Source organism: Pezoporus wallicus, unplaced genomic scaffold (genome assembly GCF_028554395.1).
Source record: "Pezoporus wallicus isolate ANWC-B61680 ecotype Strahan unplaced genomic scaffold, APGP_CSIRO_Pwel_v1 contig_10187, whole genome shotgun sequence".
In the NCBI taxonomy this organism is placed as follows: Eukaryota; Metazoa; Chordata; class Aves; order Psittaciformes; family Psittacidae; genus Pezoporus; species Pezoporus wallicus.
Genome location: NW_026636878.1, coordinates 48,164 through 66,387, shown reverse-complemented (window position 1 = coordinate 66,387; position 18,224 = coordinate 48,164). Strand labels below are relative to the sequence as shown.

The 18,224-nt window shown below is 63.4% G+C and overlaps 2 protein-coding genes across 2 annotated transcripts; both read left to right on the top strand.

Moving 5' to 3' along the window:
* The first annotated feature begins 970 nt into the window (after positions 1-970).
* On the top strand, positions 971-6,939 carry CDH3 (cadherin 3). Its single transcript, XM_057401958.1, is given in 15 exon segments — positions 971-1,144; positions 2,826-3,004; positions 3,079-3,186; positions 3,287-3,442; positions 3,514-3,658; positions 4,016-4,191; positions 4,275-4,403; positions 4,487-4,741; positions 4,743-4,990; positions 5,076-5,218; positions 5,411-5,635; positions 5,719-5,937; positions 6,021-6,151; positions 6,245-6,391; positions 6,508-6,939. Coding segments are annotated over 15 exon segments (2,601 nt in total). The 5' UTR covers positions 971-1,017; the 3' UTR covers positions 6,721-6,939.
* A 1,163-nt stretch (positions 6,940-8,102) lies between these two features.
* Positions 8,103-16,843, top strand: LOC130595337 (cadherin-1-like). Its single transcript, XM_057401957.1, is given in 17 exon segments — positions 8,103-8,170; positions 8,245-8,359; positions 11,775-12,010; positions 12,118-12,249; positions 12,340-12,403; positions 12,406-12,494; positions 12,566-12,710; positions 12,820-12,992; positions 13,382-13,510; positions 13,627-13,812; positions 13,901-14,145; positions 14,273-14,415; positions 14,551-14,775; positions 14,996-15,217; positions 15,303-15,433; positions 15,558-15,701; positions 15,831-16,843. Coding segments are annotated over 17 exon segments (2,649 nt in total). The 5' UTR covers positions 8,103-8,113; the 3' UTR covers positions 16,044-16,843.
* Positions 16,844-18,224: the final 1,381 nt, after the last annotated feature.

Below are 18,224 nucleotides of genomic sequence, written 5' to 3'. Positions count from 1 at the left end.
TCCTGTCCTGGGCATGTTGTGTGGCACAGTACGTGGGGCATCCCTGCTATGGGTGCAGCACGACTGGCTGTACCGTTGGATCCCTGCCAGCCCATGACAACAGGCAGATGGCATGCAGGACAGAGCGCCCCTACCTATAGCACCGTGCACTGCACATCCCCACGCTTCACTCATCTACGCCATGTGGCACGACCCCATGCCTGGTGCATCCCTGCGGTGCAGCATGTCCCCGGTGTGGCATGTCACCCACGCTGTGCCCTGAGCTGCTGCTACCTCTTCTTTTCAAATAAAATCGGGGGCAGCACCCACTCACTCGCAGTGACACCCAGTGCCCTGAAACCCAGCACCCCGGCACCCATCACCCTGGCACCCATCAGTCCAGCAGCAGGGCTCTAGGGGCTGCCAGCGCACACATGGCTGCACACATGGTTCCATCGGGATCCCACTTCACTCGGGGCACCCAAAAGCGCCCGAGGTTCTGAGCCCCCTCGCAGGGTGCTGAGGACGCCTCTGGACCCTCGGACCCGACCCTCGGCGGTGCTCGAGGCACCCCGAGGTGAGGGGAGAGGACAACGCTGCAGCGCGTGCCCGACGGGACCCCCGCAGCGGCGGGGTAAGCACCCTGATCCCCCCGCAGAGTGGGAGAGACCCCGCCGCAGGGTGCCGAGGTTCCGGGAGGGGGGGGGGGGGGGGTCCCAAGAGCCGCACTGGGGCCGGGGGGATTTGCGGGGGCAGCGGCCGACAGTGCCCGGGGGTACCGGGGAGGTAACGGGAGCGCTCGGCGGTAGCTGGAAGGTACCGGGATGCCGGGGCGGGGCCGGCGGGGCTGGCGGAGGTTCCGGGGCACAGCGGCGATGGGGGGCACAGAGGCACCGGGGAGGGGTGCACGGGGCGGGCCGGGGCCGGGCGGGGCGGTACCTGCGCGGCCGCCGCCTCACCTGGAGGGGCGCGTTGCAGCGGGCGGGGCGGGACGCGGTGGGCGGAGATCGGAGCGGCGGCGGCTGCAGCGGACGGGCCATGCGGGAGCCGTGCTCCGGACTCTGCCCGCTCTTCATCATCCTCCTCTTCCTCCTCCCGCCGCTCCTGCCGGCGGCCCCGCCGTGCGTCCCCCCGGGGCTGCGCCGCGGGCAGCTCCAGGCACCAGGTAAGCGGCGCCGTCGGGGCACGGCTCCACCTGGACCCCGGGATGAGCGGCAGCGGGGCCGGGATCGGGACTTCGAGGCCCGGGTTCGGACCGCGTAGGGGCGGGGGTGCAGCGGGGCCCCACCTCGCTGCTGTGTCGGTCCCGCAGGGCCCTCGGCTTGTGAGGCCGGCACTGGGGCCGGCTGCGAGCCCCAGGCTACGGGGTCGGTGCTTCTCGGGAGAGTATCGGTGCTGCCCAGGGCGTGTGACCGCCGGGGGTCCCCGTGGTGCGGGGCTGAGCCGTGGGGCTGGCGGTGCCCCGTCAGCGCGTCTGGCCCCACCGCGGCTGATGCCAGCGCTGGGCCCTTCTGGTGCAGCTGCGGGGCACCCGCCGGGCAGGGCCGGGTCCCCGCAGGGTGAGCGCCCGGCGCCGGGTTGGCGATGAGGATGGGTGCCCCGGGGCCGCCCGTCTGCGTCCGCGGGCAGGAGTGGGCACCGTGGCCTGCAGGGTCCGGCCGGCCCGAGGCTGGGCAGGGGCTCAGAGCCGCCGGCCTTTGGCGCGTTGCCTGGGCCTGTTTGGCCGCTTCAGCATCCCGGGGGAGCGGGGCTGCTCTGGAACCGCGATCGGAGCCAGCGGAGCACTCAAAGTCCTCCTCGCCTAATGGCTGCGGAGCACTTAAAGCCCTCCCTGGCGGTAACTGCTCCCGCCGTGCCAGGGAGGGATTGGCCCTGAGCTTCTCCTGGCGTGGACACCGCATCCCGCTCCCTTCAGCCAAGCTCCTGCCGGGAGCGGGGCTGGGATGGGGCAGGGGCTGGGGTCCCGCTGCACCTTGGTGAAACCCCTCTGTGGGCAGGACGTGCCCCAGGCACCGGCCGTCCGGCTCCACTACTATGTAGAGGGGACACGGTGCCATGCGGGCTCTGCATGAAGGGACCCCGAGCGCACGGTGAGGTCCAGACCCCCGAGGGGGGCAGGAACAAGGCTGCAGGCCCCGACCCCTCTGTGGCACCAACCTCTGTCATAACTGGGGACCGGGGCTCCTCATACCCCAGTCCCGCTGCCCGGGGTGTCTGTGGCCCTTCCTGCCCCATTATGGCAGCCGTCGCGTCAGGGAGGAGCCCAGAGCGCTGCCCTCCGGGCACGGCTGCTGCGAGGGGCCCCACCGTGTCCCCGGGGCTCGCTCCTCGCCCCGGTGTGGGGCAGCCGTGGGGCACAGCTCTCCTTGCCCCTCAGCCCCCCCCCCCCGCCCTGCTCTCCATCCCCTCCCAGCCGCTCAGCCTCCGGAGCTGGTTTAGCTCTGCTAATCCCCTAATCCTGCCTCCGGCCTCGGTGCAGGTGCTGGGCTGTATCCAGCACCGGGGATGCAGCCTGATGGGGGGGGATGGAAATGGGGTGGTTGGGGGCGAGCTGTGCCCCTTGTTCCTGGCCATGGAGGGCTGGGAGCCCCGAGGGGGTGACACAGGGTGGAGGGGGGAGCTGGGCAGGGCTCTGCCTGCCCAGGAATTTCCCGTCATCTACAAAACAAAGCCGAAACCTCACCGAAACCTGCGCCGCGCTCCCGGCATCCCCTGCCTGATCCGGCTGAGCCGCTTCGGGGGGCTGGGGGGAGCACGGCGGATGCTGGGGGACACACACGGGGTCCTGGGGCTGAGGGACAGGCTTCCCCCCCCCCCCGGCCACCGTGACCCCTGCTCTCTTCCAGCGAGCTGTGGAGGCTGCGTGGGGCCGTACGGGACCAAGGAACCTGATGTTGGGGCGCAGGAGGACAGGGGCCCCATGCAGCTGCTGGGGGTGGGCAGGGTGCTCACTGCTCCCCCCCGGGATGCTGCCGTCCAGCCAGACCCTGCTGCAGTTCCCGTGTGGAACAGGCGCTCGCCCCAGGTAATGCCTGGCTGTTCCCCACCCTCTGCCCCCCCATCTGAATGCACCTTCATCTTCCTCCCTCCATCTTGCAGTTCCTCGGGGCTCGCAGTGCTCCCAGGAGGCAGAAGAGGGACTGGGTGATCCCCCCCATCAAGGTTCCTGAGAATGAGAGGGGCCCCTTCCCCAAAAAACTGGTTCAGGTATAGAGGGCTTCTGGGTGCTAGGGAGGGGTCCATCACAGCTACATCGGGTCTGGCAGCGAGGGTGGGGGGTACTGAGCCTCCTCACATCTCCTCGAAGATCAAATCCAACCGGGACAGAGACACCAAGATCTTCTACAGCATCACGGGGCAGGGGGCGGATGCCCCCCCCGAGGGCATCTTCACCATAGAGAAGGAGTCGGGCTGGATGAAGGTGACGCAGCCGCTGGACCGGGAGCACATCGACAAGTACCACGTAGGTCCCTGCCGGGGGACGCTGGGGGTCTGGGGCCACGCTGCTCCCTGCACTCACCCCACTGCCCACAGCTCTTCTCCCATGCTGTGTCTGAGAACGGCAAACCGGTGGAGGAGCCAATGGAGATCATCGTCACGGTGACGGACCAGAACGACAACAAGCCCCAGTTCACTCAGGAGGTCTTCAGGGGCTCAGTGCTGGAAGGTGCTTTGCCAGGTAGGGATCCTGTGCCGTGTGGAAGCTCTGCCTCCTGCCAGCCACATCCCGTGGGGAATGCTCTGGAACCATCATAGAATCACAGAAAGGTGTGGGCAGGAAGGACCTAAAGATCACCCAGTTCCAACCCCTGACATGGGCAGGGATGCCTCACACTGGACTGTGTCCCCCAAGGCTCTGTCCAGCCTGGCCTTGAACACCACCAGGGATGGGGCAGCCACAGCTTCTCTGGGCACCCTGTGCCAGCGCCTCAGCACCCTCACAGGGAAGAGCTTCTGCCTTATTTCCAACCTGAACTTCCTCTGTTTCAGTTTAGACCCATCACTCATCCCACTCACTCGACACCCTTGTTCCCAGGCACCTCCGTGATGCAGGTGACCGCCACGGATGCGGACGATGCAGTGGAGACCTACAACGGTGTCATTGCCTACTCCATCCTCAGCCAGGAGCCGCGGGAGCCCCATCCCCACATGTTCACTGTCAACCGGGCCACCGGCACCCTGAGAGTCATCGCCAGCGGCCTGGACCGGGAGGTGAGCTCTGCAGCATCACAGGGTGGGCATCTCCAGCCCCAGGCAGGGCTCACAGTGTCTGTCCATCTGTCCACCCACTGCAGCGTGTGCGGGAGTACACCCTGACCGTGCAGGCGGCCGACCTGGACGGCGAGGGGCTGACCACGACGGCACTGGCGGTGATCGAGATCGCGGATGTCAATGACAATGCCCCTGAGTTCGACCCCAAAATGGTAACATCGGGCCCATACCCCTCATGGGAGCACTGTCTCGGTGCCCACCGCTCTGTGGCACTGACGCTGCCCCTGACCTGCAGTACGAGGCGGCTGTGCCGGAGAATGAGGCCGGGCAGGAGGTGGTCCGTCTGGTGACCACTGATCTGGATGAGCCGGGCACGGCGGCGTGGCGAGCCGTATACTCCATCCTGCGTGGCAACGAGGGAGGCGCCTTTGCCATCACCACCGACCCCACCAGCAACGAGGGCATCCTGCGCACTGCCAAGGTGTGTGCTTGTGTCCCCATGTCCCCCACTGCTGCCCGCAGCAGGGAACTGCCCGGCCTCTCTTCTCTCACAGGGTCTGGATTACGAGGCCAAGAAACAGTTTGTGCTCCACGTGGCCGTGACCAATGAGGGCCCCTTCGCAGTGAAGCTGCCAGTGGCCACCGCCACGGTGATGGTCAATGTGGAGGATGTCAATGAGGCTCCTGTGTTCGAGCCGCCGGTGCAGCTCGCACGGGTGCCAGAGGATGTGCCACCAGGGCAGACCCTCGCCTCCTGCACGGCCCAGGACCCTGACAAGGCGCAGGGGCAGAGGATCAAGTGAGCGGGGCCGGGGTTGGGGTCAGGGTCTAGAAGGGGTCCCCGCTGTCCCCTGCAGTGCCACCAGCTCCCCTCTGCCCCTCAGGTACCTGGTGGGGCACGACCCCGCGGGCTGGCTGGCCGTGCACCCCGAGACCGGCCTCGTGACGGCACAGGGCCACCTAGACCGCGAGTCCCCCTTTGTCAAGAACAGCACCTACACTGCTGTGCTGCTGGCCGTGGACGATGGTGAGGCTGTGAAAGGGGCCCTTGTTCTCCCTCCTCCTCGTGAGGGACACATGCTGCCATCACCAGGCATCCTGGCTCCGGCATGGAGCTGTGCTGGGGGCTGCCTGTCCCCACTGTTGTTCAGGGCATCCCCATCCCCGTGAGGGTGCCAGTATTGGGGATCCCCCCCTCCAGCGTTGCTCCTCGCCACAGGCTCCCCACCTGCCACGGGCACGGGCACCTTGCTCCTCACCCTGCTTGACGTGAACGACAACGGCCCCGAGGCTGAGCCCCGGGACATCACCGTCTGCAACCGCAGCCCCCAACCGCACGTGCTCACCGTCACCGACAGGGACCTGGCCCCCAACACCGGCCCCTTTCGCGCCGAGCTCATCCACGGCTCCGGGGACAGCTGGGACGTGGCGGTCGGTGATGACGGTAACGCCAGGGGGGTGCTCGGTGAGGGGCAGGCGGTGCTGTGACCGGTGTGTCCCCCCCATGAGACACCCATCTCCACGCAGGTGACACGGTCACCCTGCTGCTGGTGGCACCACTGCAGCCGGATGTCTACAGCGTGTACCTGCGGCTGCTCGACCAGCCGGGCAAAGCCCAGCTCACCGTGGTCACTGCGCGCGTCTGCGACTGCGAGGGGCCGACGCAGAGCTGCCCCCAGAGAACACAGGCTGCCACCAGCCTGCCCTTTGTCCTGGCTGCCCTGGGCGCTCTCCTGGCCTTGCTGCGTGAGTCTGGGGGGGCTGCGGGGCTGCACCTACCGTAGGGTGGTGGGGGAGATGTCCCCACTGACTCTGCTGCTCCCTCCCAGTCATCCTGCTGCTGCTGCTGCTCTTCGTGAGGAGGAGGAAGGTGGTGAAGGAGCCGCTGCTGCTGCCTGAGGACGACACACGGGACAACATCTTCTACTATGGGGAGGAGGGCGGCGGGGAGGAGGATCAGGTGTGTGTGCTGGGGGCGGACAGGGGGGACCGGTGTCAGTGCAGGCAGCCTGACCCTCTCCTGTCCCTCTCCATCCTGTCTGTGTCCCCACAGGACTATGACCTGCGGCAGCTGCACCGAGGCCTGGACGCCCGCCCCGAGGTGCTGCTCCGCAATGACGTGGCCCCCACTCTTCTGCCAGCCCCCCAGTACCGGCCCCGTCCTGCCAACCCCGACGACATCGGCACCTTCATCGACGAGGTGAGCCCCAGCCCTGGGACCTGGGCGGGGGGGGGGATGATGAAGTGGTTTGGCACCATCGGGGTACCCCCAGCCCAGGGGATATGGGCACTGACCCTTCTTCTCTCCTCACCCAGAACCTGAAGGCAGCTGACACAGACCCCACAGCCCCCCCCTATGACTCCCTGCTGGTGTTCGACTACGAGGGCAGCGGCTCTGAGGCCACCTCACTCAGTTCCCTCAACTCCTCCTCCTCCGACCGTGACCAGGACTACGACTACCTCAACGAGTGGGGCAACCGCTTCAAGAAGCTGGCAGACCTGTACGGCGGTGGGGAGGAGGATGACTAGGACCCCTACTGCCCCCCCACCCCATGCCTTACCATTGCCCTTGTGCCTTGGGGCTGCCCCCTCCTGCTGTGCCCCTGCCTCAGTGGCAGCCCCTTCACCTTCCTCTCCTGTATTGGTTATTTTTTTGTAAATGTATGAAATAAAAGTAGTGTGATGATACGGACGAGGTGAGCGGGTACTGGTGTAACTTTTAATAAAGGATGTGGTGGTTTTTTTAGATGCTACAGCCTCTGCATGCCTTTGTGCCCTGGGGATGCTGCTGACCTAGCCCCACTGCAGCCTCCCAGCCCCATTCTTCTCCCCACAGCAGTGTCTGGCTGCTCCCAGCCCCAGCACGGTACCCTCAGGCATGGCTGCAGTGTCACCCGTGGTGGAGGGGCTTTGCCCGTGGTCCCTCCCACACAGCGGGTTCCCCCAACACCTTTTCCCCACAGGGTGCAGTGTTTGTGCAGGTGAGTGCAGGCAGGGCACCCCATGCCTGTGGCAGCAGCACTGATGGCACTGAGCATCCACAGTGCCAAATCACAGTCACAGCCTGGTTTGCGTTTGCAGGGACTTAAAAGCTCCTCCAGCTCCAACCCCTGCCACGGGCAGGGACCCCTTCCACTGGAGCAGCTTGCTCCAAGCCCCTGTGTCCAACCTGGCCTTGAACACTTCCAGGGATGGGGCAGCCACAGCTTCTCTGGGCACCCTGTGCCAGCGCCTCAGCGCCCTCACAGGGAAGAGCTTCTGCCTAAGAGCTCATCTCAGTCTCCCCTCTGGCAGGTTAAAGCCATTCCCCTTGGCCTGTCCCTACATCCCTTGTCCCAAGCCCCTCTCCAGGTTTCCTGCAGCCCCTTCAGGCACTGGAGCTGCTCTCAGGTCTCCCCTTCAGGAGCCTTCTCTTCTCCAGGCTGCCCCAGCCCAGCTCTCTCAGCCTGGCTCCAGAGCAGAGCTGCTCCAGCCCTCGCAGCATCTCCGTGGCCTCCTCTGGGCTCACTCCAACATCTCTTTGTCACTCTCCTGGCCCCGCTGCCCTGGCGGAACCCTGACTTTGCTGGCCACGGGGCTACAGGGAATAACTGCACTGATCGGTGGGACCAAGGCCTTTGCTGCTCTACTGGGGGTCACAGGGGCTGGTAGGGGTCCCATGGGCATCCTGCCCGTCCCGCCCGACCACGGCCCTGGGCTGGCACCCGCGGTGCTCCCGTCGACTGCGCAGCTGGGGCGGAGGCTCTGGGGTGCCGGGGGCGGACGGCACCGCCTCCCTCGGGACGGGACGGGACGGGGCGGGTCGGGGCGGTTCCCCGTCGTTGTGTGGGGGCAAAGGCGGGCAGTGCGCGGCAGGACCGGATTCACCTGCGGCTCTGCGCTGGACGCATCTGTCGCTCCGGCAGCGCAGCGGCACCCAGCTATGGGGCGGCGGGGGGGCTGCGCGGCCCCAGTCTGTTTCCTCCTGCTCCTGCTCCAGGTGAGGAACGGGACCGTGGGACCCTGCCCGGGGCGGCGGGACCCTGTCCGGACCTGACGGCTCTCTCCGGGCAGGTTGGCCACCGGCTGTGCGAGCGGGCACCGGCCTGCGAGCCCGGCTTCACCGCGGGCACCTTTGCCCTCACCGTGCCGCGGGACAGCGTGGCGGCGGGACGGGCGCTGGGGCGAGGTAAGGCGGGGGCTGAGGGGACGGGCTGGGTGCGTAGCACAGGGGTGGCTGTGGGGACGGGGTTGGAGCCCTGGGGCGCGCTGGGTCCGTCGTAGAGGGTTGGCAATGGGGTAAGAAGTGTGCCCGGGGAGTGCGGCGGTGACAATGGGGACACTCACTGCCTGGCTCCGTGAGTGGGTATGGGGACGGCGCTGTGGGGACGGTGCCACGGACGGCGGGGACAGGCTTGCTGCACACCGCCGCACATAGCGCCGGGACGGAGCCGCGGCTGTGTGTGCCCGTGCGAGGGCCCGCGGTGCCGGTGCTGCCACCGCCGCCGCCACGGCGGGGTCCGCGGGGGCCTCTCCCCGGGGTGCGCCGGCGCTGACTCAGGCGGTGCAGACCTGTCGGTGCCCGGCAGCCGGGCCGTGGGGCCTCGACGGCGCCCGTCCTGCCTCGGCCGCGGAGTCCCGGGGCTCATGGGGTGAACGCACTAAGCCCGGTGCTGCTGGCGCTCGGCATGCGGGGAGGCGCCAGGGAAATGCGTGCCAGGGGAAGCGGGTGTTGGGGACCCACCTTGTGTATCCTGCACATCCCCAGCCCCGATCCATGAGTGCCGGGGGGCTGCGCAGTGGATGGGGGTTGCAGGCTCCCAGAGCAGTGTTCGGGCCATCACTATCTGTGCTTATGAATGGTTTCGGGGGCTTCCAAACGCACCCCTGGTTCCAGAAGGGCTTTGCTTGGTTGCAGTGTGCAGCCAGGAGCTGAACCCTGCCCCACACAGCCGGAATTGCCTTTTGTTAGCTTTGTGACTGATCATTAACGAAGCTCAAGCAGCCTGTGCCCGGTACCAGGGTGACGGGCAGCCCCATGGCCTTGGCGTCAGGGCTGGTCTCTAGAAGCCAGGACCTGCTGGAAATTCCCCATCTCAGAACTTCCAGTTTCAGGTCCTGGCTGGAGACAGAGAGTGTGGGAGGAGCGAAGGGGATGTCTGCCTGGATGGGCCATGGTCCAGCTGGGTAATGCCTGGCCATGGTGGGAGGCATGGTGGGAGCTTAGCAATGCCACCCCACACGCCATGCAACGCTCCAGAGTCTGGCTGCTGTGAGGGCAGCCGATGAGGCGGCCTGTAATTAGCTTGATGAGTTGAGCGTGGTGTTTCGGTGTTTTCACTCCAACAGGTCTGGACAGGCTTGGGCTGGGGAAGCAAACATCTGCGCGGGGGCCGATGGGGACCCTATGGCTGTATTTGATGGGTGGGGAAGGGGGTCTCTGGGGCAGCCACATGGTGGGGCTGGGACGTTCCCATGTCAGCCCCAGGTGGGAGACCCTCGAAAGTCTGAAGTCAGGGTGAAACTGGGGTGACGTCAGTGGGTGCCAGCACCTTCACCCCAGCTCCCGCCGGGTGACGTGAGGCCCCCCCCCCCCCCCCGCTGTCGGCTCCCTCCCAGTCAGCGCTTGTGCAAAGGGTGAGTCAGGCTGTGCCCAGCCCTGGTGACACGCTGTGGGACGTGGGGTGGGGACTGCACTGCTCCCCATGCTCGGTGGGGTCTCATCCTCCTGTCCTGGTCAGCACGGGGCTTGGCTGTCCCACCTAGGGGACTTGGAAGGGGGGATCCCCCTGAAGCACCCCTCCCAGCTCTCCTCACCACTCTCCCCACCATTCCCAACGAGGAGAGGGGGCCCCGGGGAGGGAAGGGCTGAGGACAGGTTTCCTTCAACTGAAGAGCTGGAAAAACAGGTTGTACGTGTCCGGGTGGGAAGTGGGAAGAGGGGGAGCGGGTGCTGAGCACACAGAACTCACTGCACCCACCTGGTGCAGGGCTGAGCACTGAGAACTCATTGCTCCCAATGTGGGGCTCGAGGCTGAGCATTCACTGCTCCCACACAGCACGGCGCAGCTCACAGGCACCAAGCCCTGTGCCTGCACCCATGGGTGCTGGGGTTCCTCCCCCCGTGCTGCCAACAACCTGTGCTGCGGCAGCACCCGGCCTGCCCCGGCACGTTCCTGCCTAGCCGGCAGCACCGGTCCCACAGCCTTTGCCGGGGGTCCTGCCATGGGGCCAGGCTGGGCTGGCAGCACCCAGTCCTCCTAGGCTGGGTTGGGGGCACCGTGTGGCTCAGCCCCCAGCCCAGGGCTCGGTGATCACTCCCCACCCGCCTCCATCCCATCTCTGATTTCCCGGCTCCATGTGGGCTGATGTAAGCCCTCGGGCTGGCCTCGTGCTGTGCTCGGGCGTGCTGCGCCGTGTCCCACCCCACCTCCGTCTCTGCGTGGTGTGGGTCACACCGGGGCCGATTGTGGCCGCACCAGTGGGGGCTCTGGTCCTTGCTGCTGGCTCAAACAAACCCTCTCCCAGACAAAGGGTGTTTGTTCAGGAGCTCCAGCAGCAAGGCCCCAGCTCATGTGATACTGCTGATGGCCCAGGCGTGGCCAGAACCTCCCCATGGACTGGCTGCAGACCCCATGTACTGGTCCTGGTCTGTACTGTGCCCGAACAGGGTGCCAAGCTGGTGATGTCAGGACAGTGCCTGCCTTGGCCTGTGGTGGGTGCTGCTGTCCCTGGGGACCCCCATCAGAGGTGTTGGAGGCACCAAAGGGTGTCTGGGCAGGTTGGGTGCCTCCGCTGCTGCTCTGTGCCACTGGTGCACTGGGGCTGGCACCTTCCTGCCGCACAGATTAATGTCCCCCTCGTGCAGGGGGTTGCAGTCTGAGCTGTCCCTGCTGCAGACACGTGGCCATGGTCCATGGCCATGCAGGGCCCAGGGACCCTTATGTGTCCCCAGGCACTGAGGCACCATAACTCACCAATGTGCAGAATCCTGTGGGTCAGCACTGGCAGCCCCTAGAGCCCTGCTGCTGGACTGATGGGTGCCAGGGTGATGGGTGCCGGGGTGCTGGGTTTCAGGGCACTGGGTGTCACTGCGAGTGAGTGGGTGCTGCCCCCGATTTTATTTGAAAAGAAGAGGTAGCAGCAGCTCAGGGCACAGCGTGGGTGACATGCCACACCGGGGACATGCTGCACCGCAGGGATGCACCAGGCATGGGGTCGTGCCACATGGCGTAGATGAGTGAAGCGTGGGGATGTGCAGTGCACGGTGCTATAGGTAGGGGCGCTCTGTCCTGCATGCCATCTGCCTGTTGTCATGGGCTGGCAGGGATCCAACGGTACAGCCAGTCGTGCTGCACCCATAGCAGGGATGCCCCACGTACTGTGCCACACAACATGCCCAGGACAGGATGCTGGCAGAACACGCAGCACAATACACCCCTGCCACGCCTGCTACCCCATGGTCCCCCCGGGTCTCTGTGCCGTGGCTGTGTAGCGTGTGCCTGTCTCACACTATCATGTGCCCTCTGGCTCTGCCCCTGCCCTCAGCAGCTCCCCGGGGCAGCATCAGGAGCCCCATGCCCACCCGCTCTCCCTGTCCGCAGTGAGCTTTGGGGACTGCGGCGAGCAGCGGCGTGCCCCCTACCTCTCAGACGACACACGCTTCAAGGTGAGCAGGGATGGCGTCGTCTCTGCCACCCGGCCCCTGCAGCTCCGGCGGCAGGAGATCAGTTTCTCTGTCCACACGTGGGATGCTACAGGCAAGAAGCACTCAGCCAGAGTGACCCTGCGCAGGCGGTGGCACCAACACCGTGGCCACCATGACCGGGAGCAGCGAGAGGTAAAGCGCACCCCCTCTCTTGGGGTCAGCAAAGGCCCTCTCCCCAGAGCAGAGCATGCAGAGGCTTGGCAAGGTGCTGGCACAGAGCTTAGACGCTCTCCCCACAGGACACTGCAACCGATGTGCTGACCTTCCCCAAGCCCAGCCACGGGCTCCGTCGGCAGAAGAGGGACTGGGTCATCCCTCCCATCAACTGCCCCGAGAACGAGCGGGGGCCCTTCCCCAAGAAGCTGGTGCAGGTACGTGGCCCCGTAGGGATGGGGCACGGGGTGCGGAGGGGGGGCCCGTGGTGCGGGGACTCCTCTAAACGCGCTCTGCCTCGTCACCAGATCAAATCCAACAAGGACAGGGAGACCAAGGTTTTCTACAGCATCACGGGGCAGGGGGCGGACACCCCCCCGTGGGGGTCTTCACCATCGAGCGGGAGACGGGGTGGCTGGAAGTGACGAAGCCGCTGGACCGGGAGGAGATCGACAAATACATCGTGAGTGGGGGGCCAGGATGGGGGGGACGGGACGGTCCCGGGGCCGCGCGCAGCTGACGGTGCCCTCGCAGCTCTTCTCCCATGCCGTGTCAGCCAACGGGCAGCCTGTGGAGGACCCCATGGAGATCATCATCACCGTGACGGACCAGAACGACAACCGGCCCGTCTTCACCAAGCAAGTCTTCATTGGCTACATCGAGGAGAACGCAAAGCCAGGTACGTGGGGGCTGGCAAGATGGTGACCCCGTGGCTGTGGGACCATGTAATGATATCCACTGGCTTTTGTGCCATGAATAATCTCTCTCCTGCTTGTCCCTGTGTCCAGGCACATCTGTGATGACCGTGAATGCCACGGATGCAGATGATGCGATCAATGTGAACAACGGCATCATTGGCTACTCCATCCTCAGCGAGGAGCCCAAGAGTGCGCAGCAGATGTTCACCATCGACCCAGAGAGGGGCATCATCAGTGTCATTGGCACAGGGCTGGACCGGGAGGTAAGAACCCTTGCTGCATCCCAGGGGACAGTGCAGCAGCTCAGTGATAGGACTTGCTGCAGGGACTTGGGTGTGCTGGAAATCCTGGGTCTGGCTGTTCTGGGGACTTGCCATCCCTAGGGCACTTCCCCTGCTCTAGGGGTTTCTGCAGCCCCAAAAGCTCATTGGGATCTGCAGTAGGGATGTTACAGGTGTCCCTGTCTCTGCTGAGCCCCAGGAGTGGTGGACTGCCAGCCCTTTGGGTGGGCAGAGGGGACATCAACAAGTGTCTGTGTTGGCGGTGAACATGGTGGCTGGAGAAGGGTGGAAGAGCAGTAGCCAATGCCCCTGGAAGAGGGGGACGTACCAGACCCCATCCCTGCCCTAACCATGGTGATTTTGGCTTGCAGACTACTCCCAACTACACGCTGATCATCCAAGCTGCAGACCAGGAGGGCAATGGCTTGACCAACACTGCCACCGCCATCGTGGAAGTCACAGATGCCAATGACAATGCTCCTGTCTTTGACCCCACCATGGTACCTGAGCTGGCTCCCATGAGCCACTGCCCTCCCTGGGCCGTCTTGATACAAGTCCATTTTCCTCAGGGTGTCTGGGACCATGGAGCTGACCCTCCCCATTGCCTCTTTTGCAGTACCAGGGAACGGTGAATGAGAATGAGGTGGGGGTGGTGGTGACACGGCTGCATGTGACGGACCGGGACATGCCAGGCTCCCCGGCCTGGCAAGCTGTCTACAAGATCAAGACTGGGAACCAGGATGGCGAATTCAGCATCACCACCGACCCCAGAACCAACGATGGCATCCTGAAAACAGCCAAGGTGGGTTGTGCTGTCGTGCAGCCACCTCAATGACAGCTGCCTCTTTGTCAGCGCTGCCCAGCTCCTCTCTCCTGCTGCTCCCCACCAGGGCCTGGATTACGAGACCAGGAGCCAGTACAACCTCGTGGTGACAGTGGAAAACGCCGTCCCCTTCACCGTGTCCCTGCCACTCTCCTCTGCCACAGTCCTGGTGACGGTTGGGGATGTGAATGAAGCCCCTGTCTTTGTGCCCCCGGTCAAGAGAGTGGAGGTGATGGAGGACCTGCCGGTGGGGCACCAGGTCACCTCCTACACGGCCCAGGACCCTGACAAGGATCAGAGACAGAAAATCACGTGAGTATAGGAAGGTTGGTGGCAGGAGCCGTGCTGCAGTGCCCGAGAGGCTGCACTGTACCCACTGTGCCATGCACCCCTTCCTCCCCTTCACAGCATCCTCCCCATTGTCCTCTTCTTGCCCTAGGTACCGCATGGGCAGTGACCCTGCGGGGTGGCTTGCCATCGACCCTGAGAATGGCATTGTCACTGCAGCCCAGCCGCTGGACCGGGAGTCGGTGCACGCCATTAACAGCACCTACAAGGCCATCGTCCTGGCTGTGGACAATGGTGAGGAGCAGCCTGCCTTGCCCTTTGGGAAGGGGCTGCTGCCACCCACCTGTGTCCTACCACAGCTCCTGGGGCAGGGACTGGGCTAGGACCACCTCCCCAGGTGCCACACTAACCCCCAGGTTACCACTGTAGGGTCACCGGATGCCACTGGCACGGGGACGCTCCTCCTCCTTCTCCAGGACGTGAACGACAATGGTCCCATGCCAGAGCCCCGGCTCTTCGATGTCTGCAACCGACAGCCTGAGGATCAGACCCTGACCATCATCGACAAGGACCTGCCGCCCAACACCTACCCTTTTGAGGCAGTGCTGGAGCACGGCTCTGGCACCAACTGGACCGTCACACCAAAAGGACAAGGTAGGTGCTGCCTGCTCTGGCCTGGCCATCTGCTCTCGGTGTGGGGTGGCAGGGTGACGATGAGCAAGGGCCCATGCCAGGCCCCCTTGGCTTTCTGTGCTCCCTCCCAAGCACAGCTGGTGTTGCCCTTTGTGGTGGGGGACTGCACTAGTGCCAAGAGTGTCCCCAAACCAAGGAGCGAGGGTGCACCTCTGAGCCCATCTGCTCTCTCTGCTGCCAGACCAGCTGGTGCTGAAGCTGATGAAGGAGCTGGAGCCGGGGGAGTACAGCATCTATCTGAAGCTGACTGACGGCCAAAGCAAGTCGCAGGTGACACAGGTCAAAGCTCAGGTCTGTGACTGCGAAGGGCCAGCCAAGAATTGCGAGCGGCGAGCATATATCGCCAGCGGGCTGGGCGTCCCTGCCATCCTGGGCATCCTAGGTGGAATCCTGGCACTGCTCAGTGAGTACTGTGGGATGGGGACAGGATGGGGATGGGAACAGCTCACGCTCACCCTGCCATGCTGATGTGGTGCCCCTGCTCGCAGTTCTGCTGCTGCTGCTGCTGCTCTTTGCCAGGAGAAGGAAGGTGGTGAAGGAGCCGCTGCTCCCACCTGAGGATGACATGCGGGACAATGTCTACCACTATGACGAGGAGGGTGGTGGAGAAGAGGACCAGGTGGGATGACTGCTGGGCTGGCCCTGCTGGCTCCCTGTGACACCTTTGGTCCTTCTCATAATGGTGCCTATGGTATCCCTTGAGCATTGTCTCCTCATGTTCTCCCTCCTCCATCCGTACACAGGACTATGACCTGAGTCAGCTGCACCGGGGCCTGGATGCCCGCCCTGAGGTGATCCGCAATGATGTGGCCCCCCCGCTGATGGCTGCCCCTCAGTACCGGCCTCGTCCTGCAAACCCCGATGAGATTGGGAACTTCATCGATGAGGTGAGCACCAGCCCCATGCGGTGCTCCAGGCAGGACTTGGGGGGTGAAGACACTGATCCATGCCAGCACCATTGGGGTACCCCCAGCCCAGGGGATATGGGCACTGACCCTTCTTCTCTCCTCACCCAGAACCTGAAGGCAGCTGACACAGACCCCACAGCCCCCCCCTATGACTCCCTGCTGGTGTTCGACTACGAGGGCAGCGGCTCTGAGGCCACCTCACTCAGTTCCCTCAACTCCTCCTCCTCCGACCGTGACCAGGACTACGACTACCTCAACGAGTGGGGCAACCGCTTCAAGAAGCTGGCAGACCTGTACGGCGGTGGGGAGGAGGATGACTAGGACCCCCGGCCCGGCTGCCAGCCGCCCAGCCTAGGCAGCTTGCCTCATTTCACCCCACCGGACTGATGTTGGTTTTTGCCTCCAACACTCCTCACCCTGATGTCCACGTCCCCCTCAGTCGGCACAGGGGAATCGCAGGGTCACCAGGGCTAGGGAGGGCTTTTTTTTGGGGATCTTCCTTATTTTTTGCCCTCTTCAGCTCCAGGCAGGGCATGGAGCTATCCAGCCCTTTACCCATCCTGGCTGCGTGGAGCAGGGTCAGCTCCTCTTTCCCCAGCAGGCACAGGCTCCCACTGCCTCCCTCCCTTTGCTACAGGGGAAATAGGATTTCTCTGATGCTCTCCAAAGTACCTCGTGCTCCCTACCCAGACACAACCACCAACCTGCCACTGTGCTCAGCTTACAAAGCTGGTGCTGGAGAAGCGGGGCAGCCCTGGCACCGTGCCTCTGCTGGAGCGGGGTGAGGTGATGCATAAATGCAGACCAAAGATGCGCCGTCACGCGCTATACATGGGGGATTTATATTTGATACAGTACATACAGGCAGATTTCTATTTTTCTGTATCCCAGATTATGATGATTTCCTGCTGTGTCATGCCAGGTGTAATTATTGTGCAATGAAAGGCGCTTTCGGAAATCAAACCGGCTTCACTGAAATTCTGAATTCTGTTTTAGCTTGTTTGTATTTTTTATCATGGGAAAAGGGTCTAATGTGGGCTGGGAAGCCAGCAGTTGTCTAGTGTTGATTGTAAGGTTTTTATATAAAATTGAAATAATAAATTGTCTTAAGAAAACCAAAAGCAGCTCTGCTGGTTGCACTGCCTTTGCTGTGCTTGGTGGTCAGCCTGCTTGCAGGGAGCCATTCCTCCCTGTAGCTGTGGCCACTGCTGCCTCCAAAGGGCAGATGGGAAACGCCCAAATCTGTGTAAGAGGGATGTATCCATACCAGAACGAGTGTTTTCTCATCACCAAGGCCTGGCCACTAACAGGAGGTCCCAGCTTTGCCTTGCGCCAACTCTCCCTGGATGAGTCCTAGGGAAAAAGAGAAGGGCACAGCATGAAAACCAGGCTTGTGCTTACCGTGGTGGGTGCATGCGCTGGCCCGACACCGTGACCTGCACACAGCAGAGGTGAGGAAGCTGTTAGCAAGAGTGAGAGATTGCTGATGTTTGTCCAGCCCCGGTGTTGCTGTGACCTCCCTTCAGAGGCCCTGCCCTGTGAGGAAACACAAGGGAGCAACGCACCCTGCAGTGCTCAAAGGCTTCGAGGCATAAGAGGGTGGCAAAGGCAGTCATCCTGCCTCATTACGCTCCTGGGGAGGCGAGCTGCTCTTCAGTGTGCTTTGCAACACGCACACAGCCTGTTTGTTTCAAAGGTAGGTCTGGCCATTGACCTCAAGAGCCCTCACCGACACCCATCGTTATCCACCAGTGAAAAAGTTAAGGTATTGTAAAGGATTATGTGTGCAGAACCTTGCAATCTGAGCTTAGAGTTGCGTGTAGCAGGATAAATCGGTGTTTCCTCACCAGCTCACACACCTTGAGGAGAGGTAGAAGAGCGACCAGTGAACCATCTGGACCAGAAGAGTGACAAGTCACTTCAGAAAGATGAGGAAGGCAGAACTGATTTTGGAAAGCTCATAAAAACTGAAGATAACTGTGTTCTAAAGGAATGTGATTCATCGTAACTCTAAAAGTCACACCCCGAGATGAGACCCCTGCTCACAGAACATCCACAGTGAAACAAGTACTGTGGTTTTAAACAGACAAGAGCCAATGGCTGTAGGTACAGGCTGTTTTATGTAAGGAAAACTCTGCTTTTCCCCGTTTGAAATGTGCAACTGGCGGACAGGAGAGGCTGTGACAGCTCTGTTGGGTTACCACCCAGCACCCACGCCTGTGCAGACATGAACTGAACAAGCATCCCAATTCTTGTGTGTTAACTGGGACCTCACCTTGTGCATAGACCCACAGAATAGTTAGGGTTGGAAAGGACCTTAAGATCACCAAGTTCCACCCCTCCTGCCATGGGCAGGGACACCTCACGCTAAACCATGGCACCCAAGGCTCTGTCCAACCTGTCCTTGAGCACTGCCAGGGATGGAGCACATGCAGGGACCTCCACCTCCACAGGCCCATTACACCATGTTTTGGGGCTCTTCCCTTGCAGAACCGCTGTTTT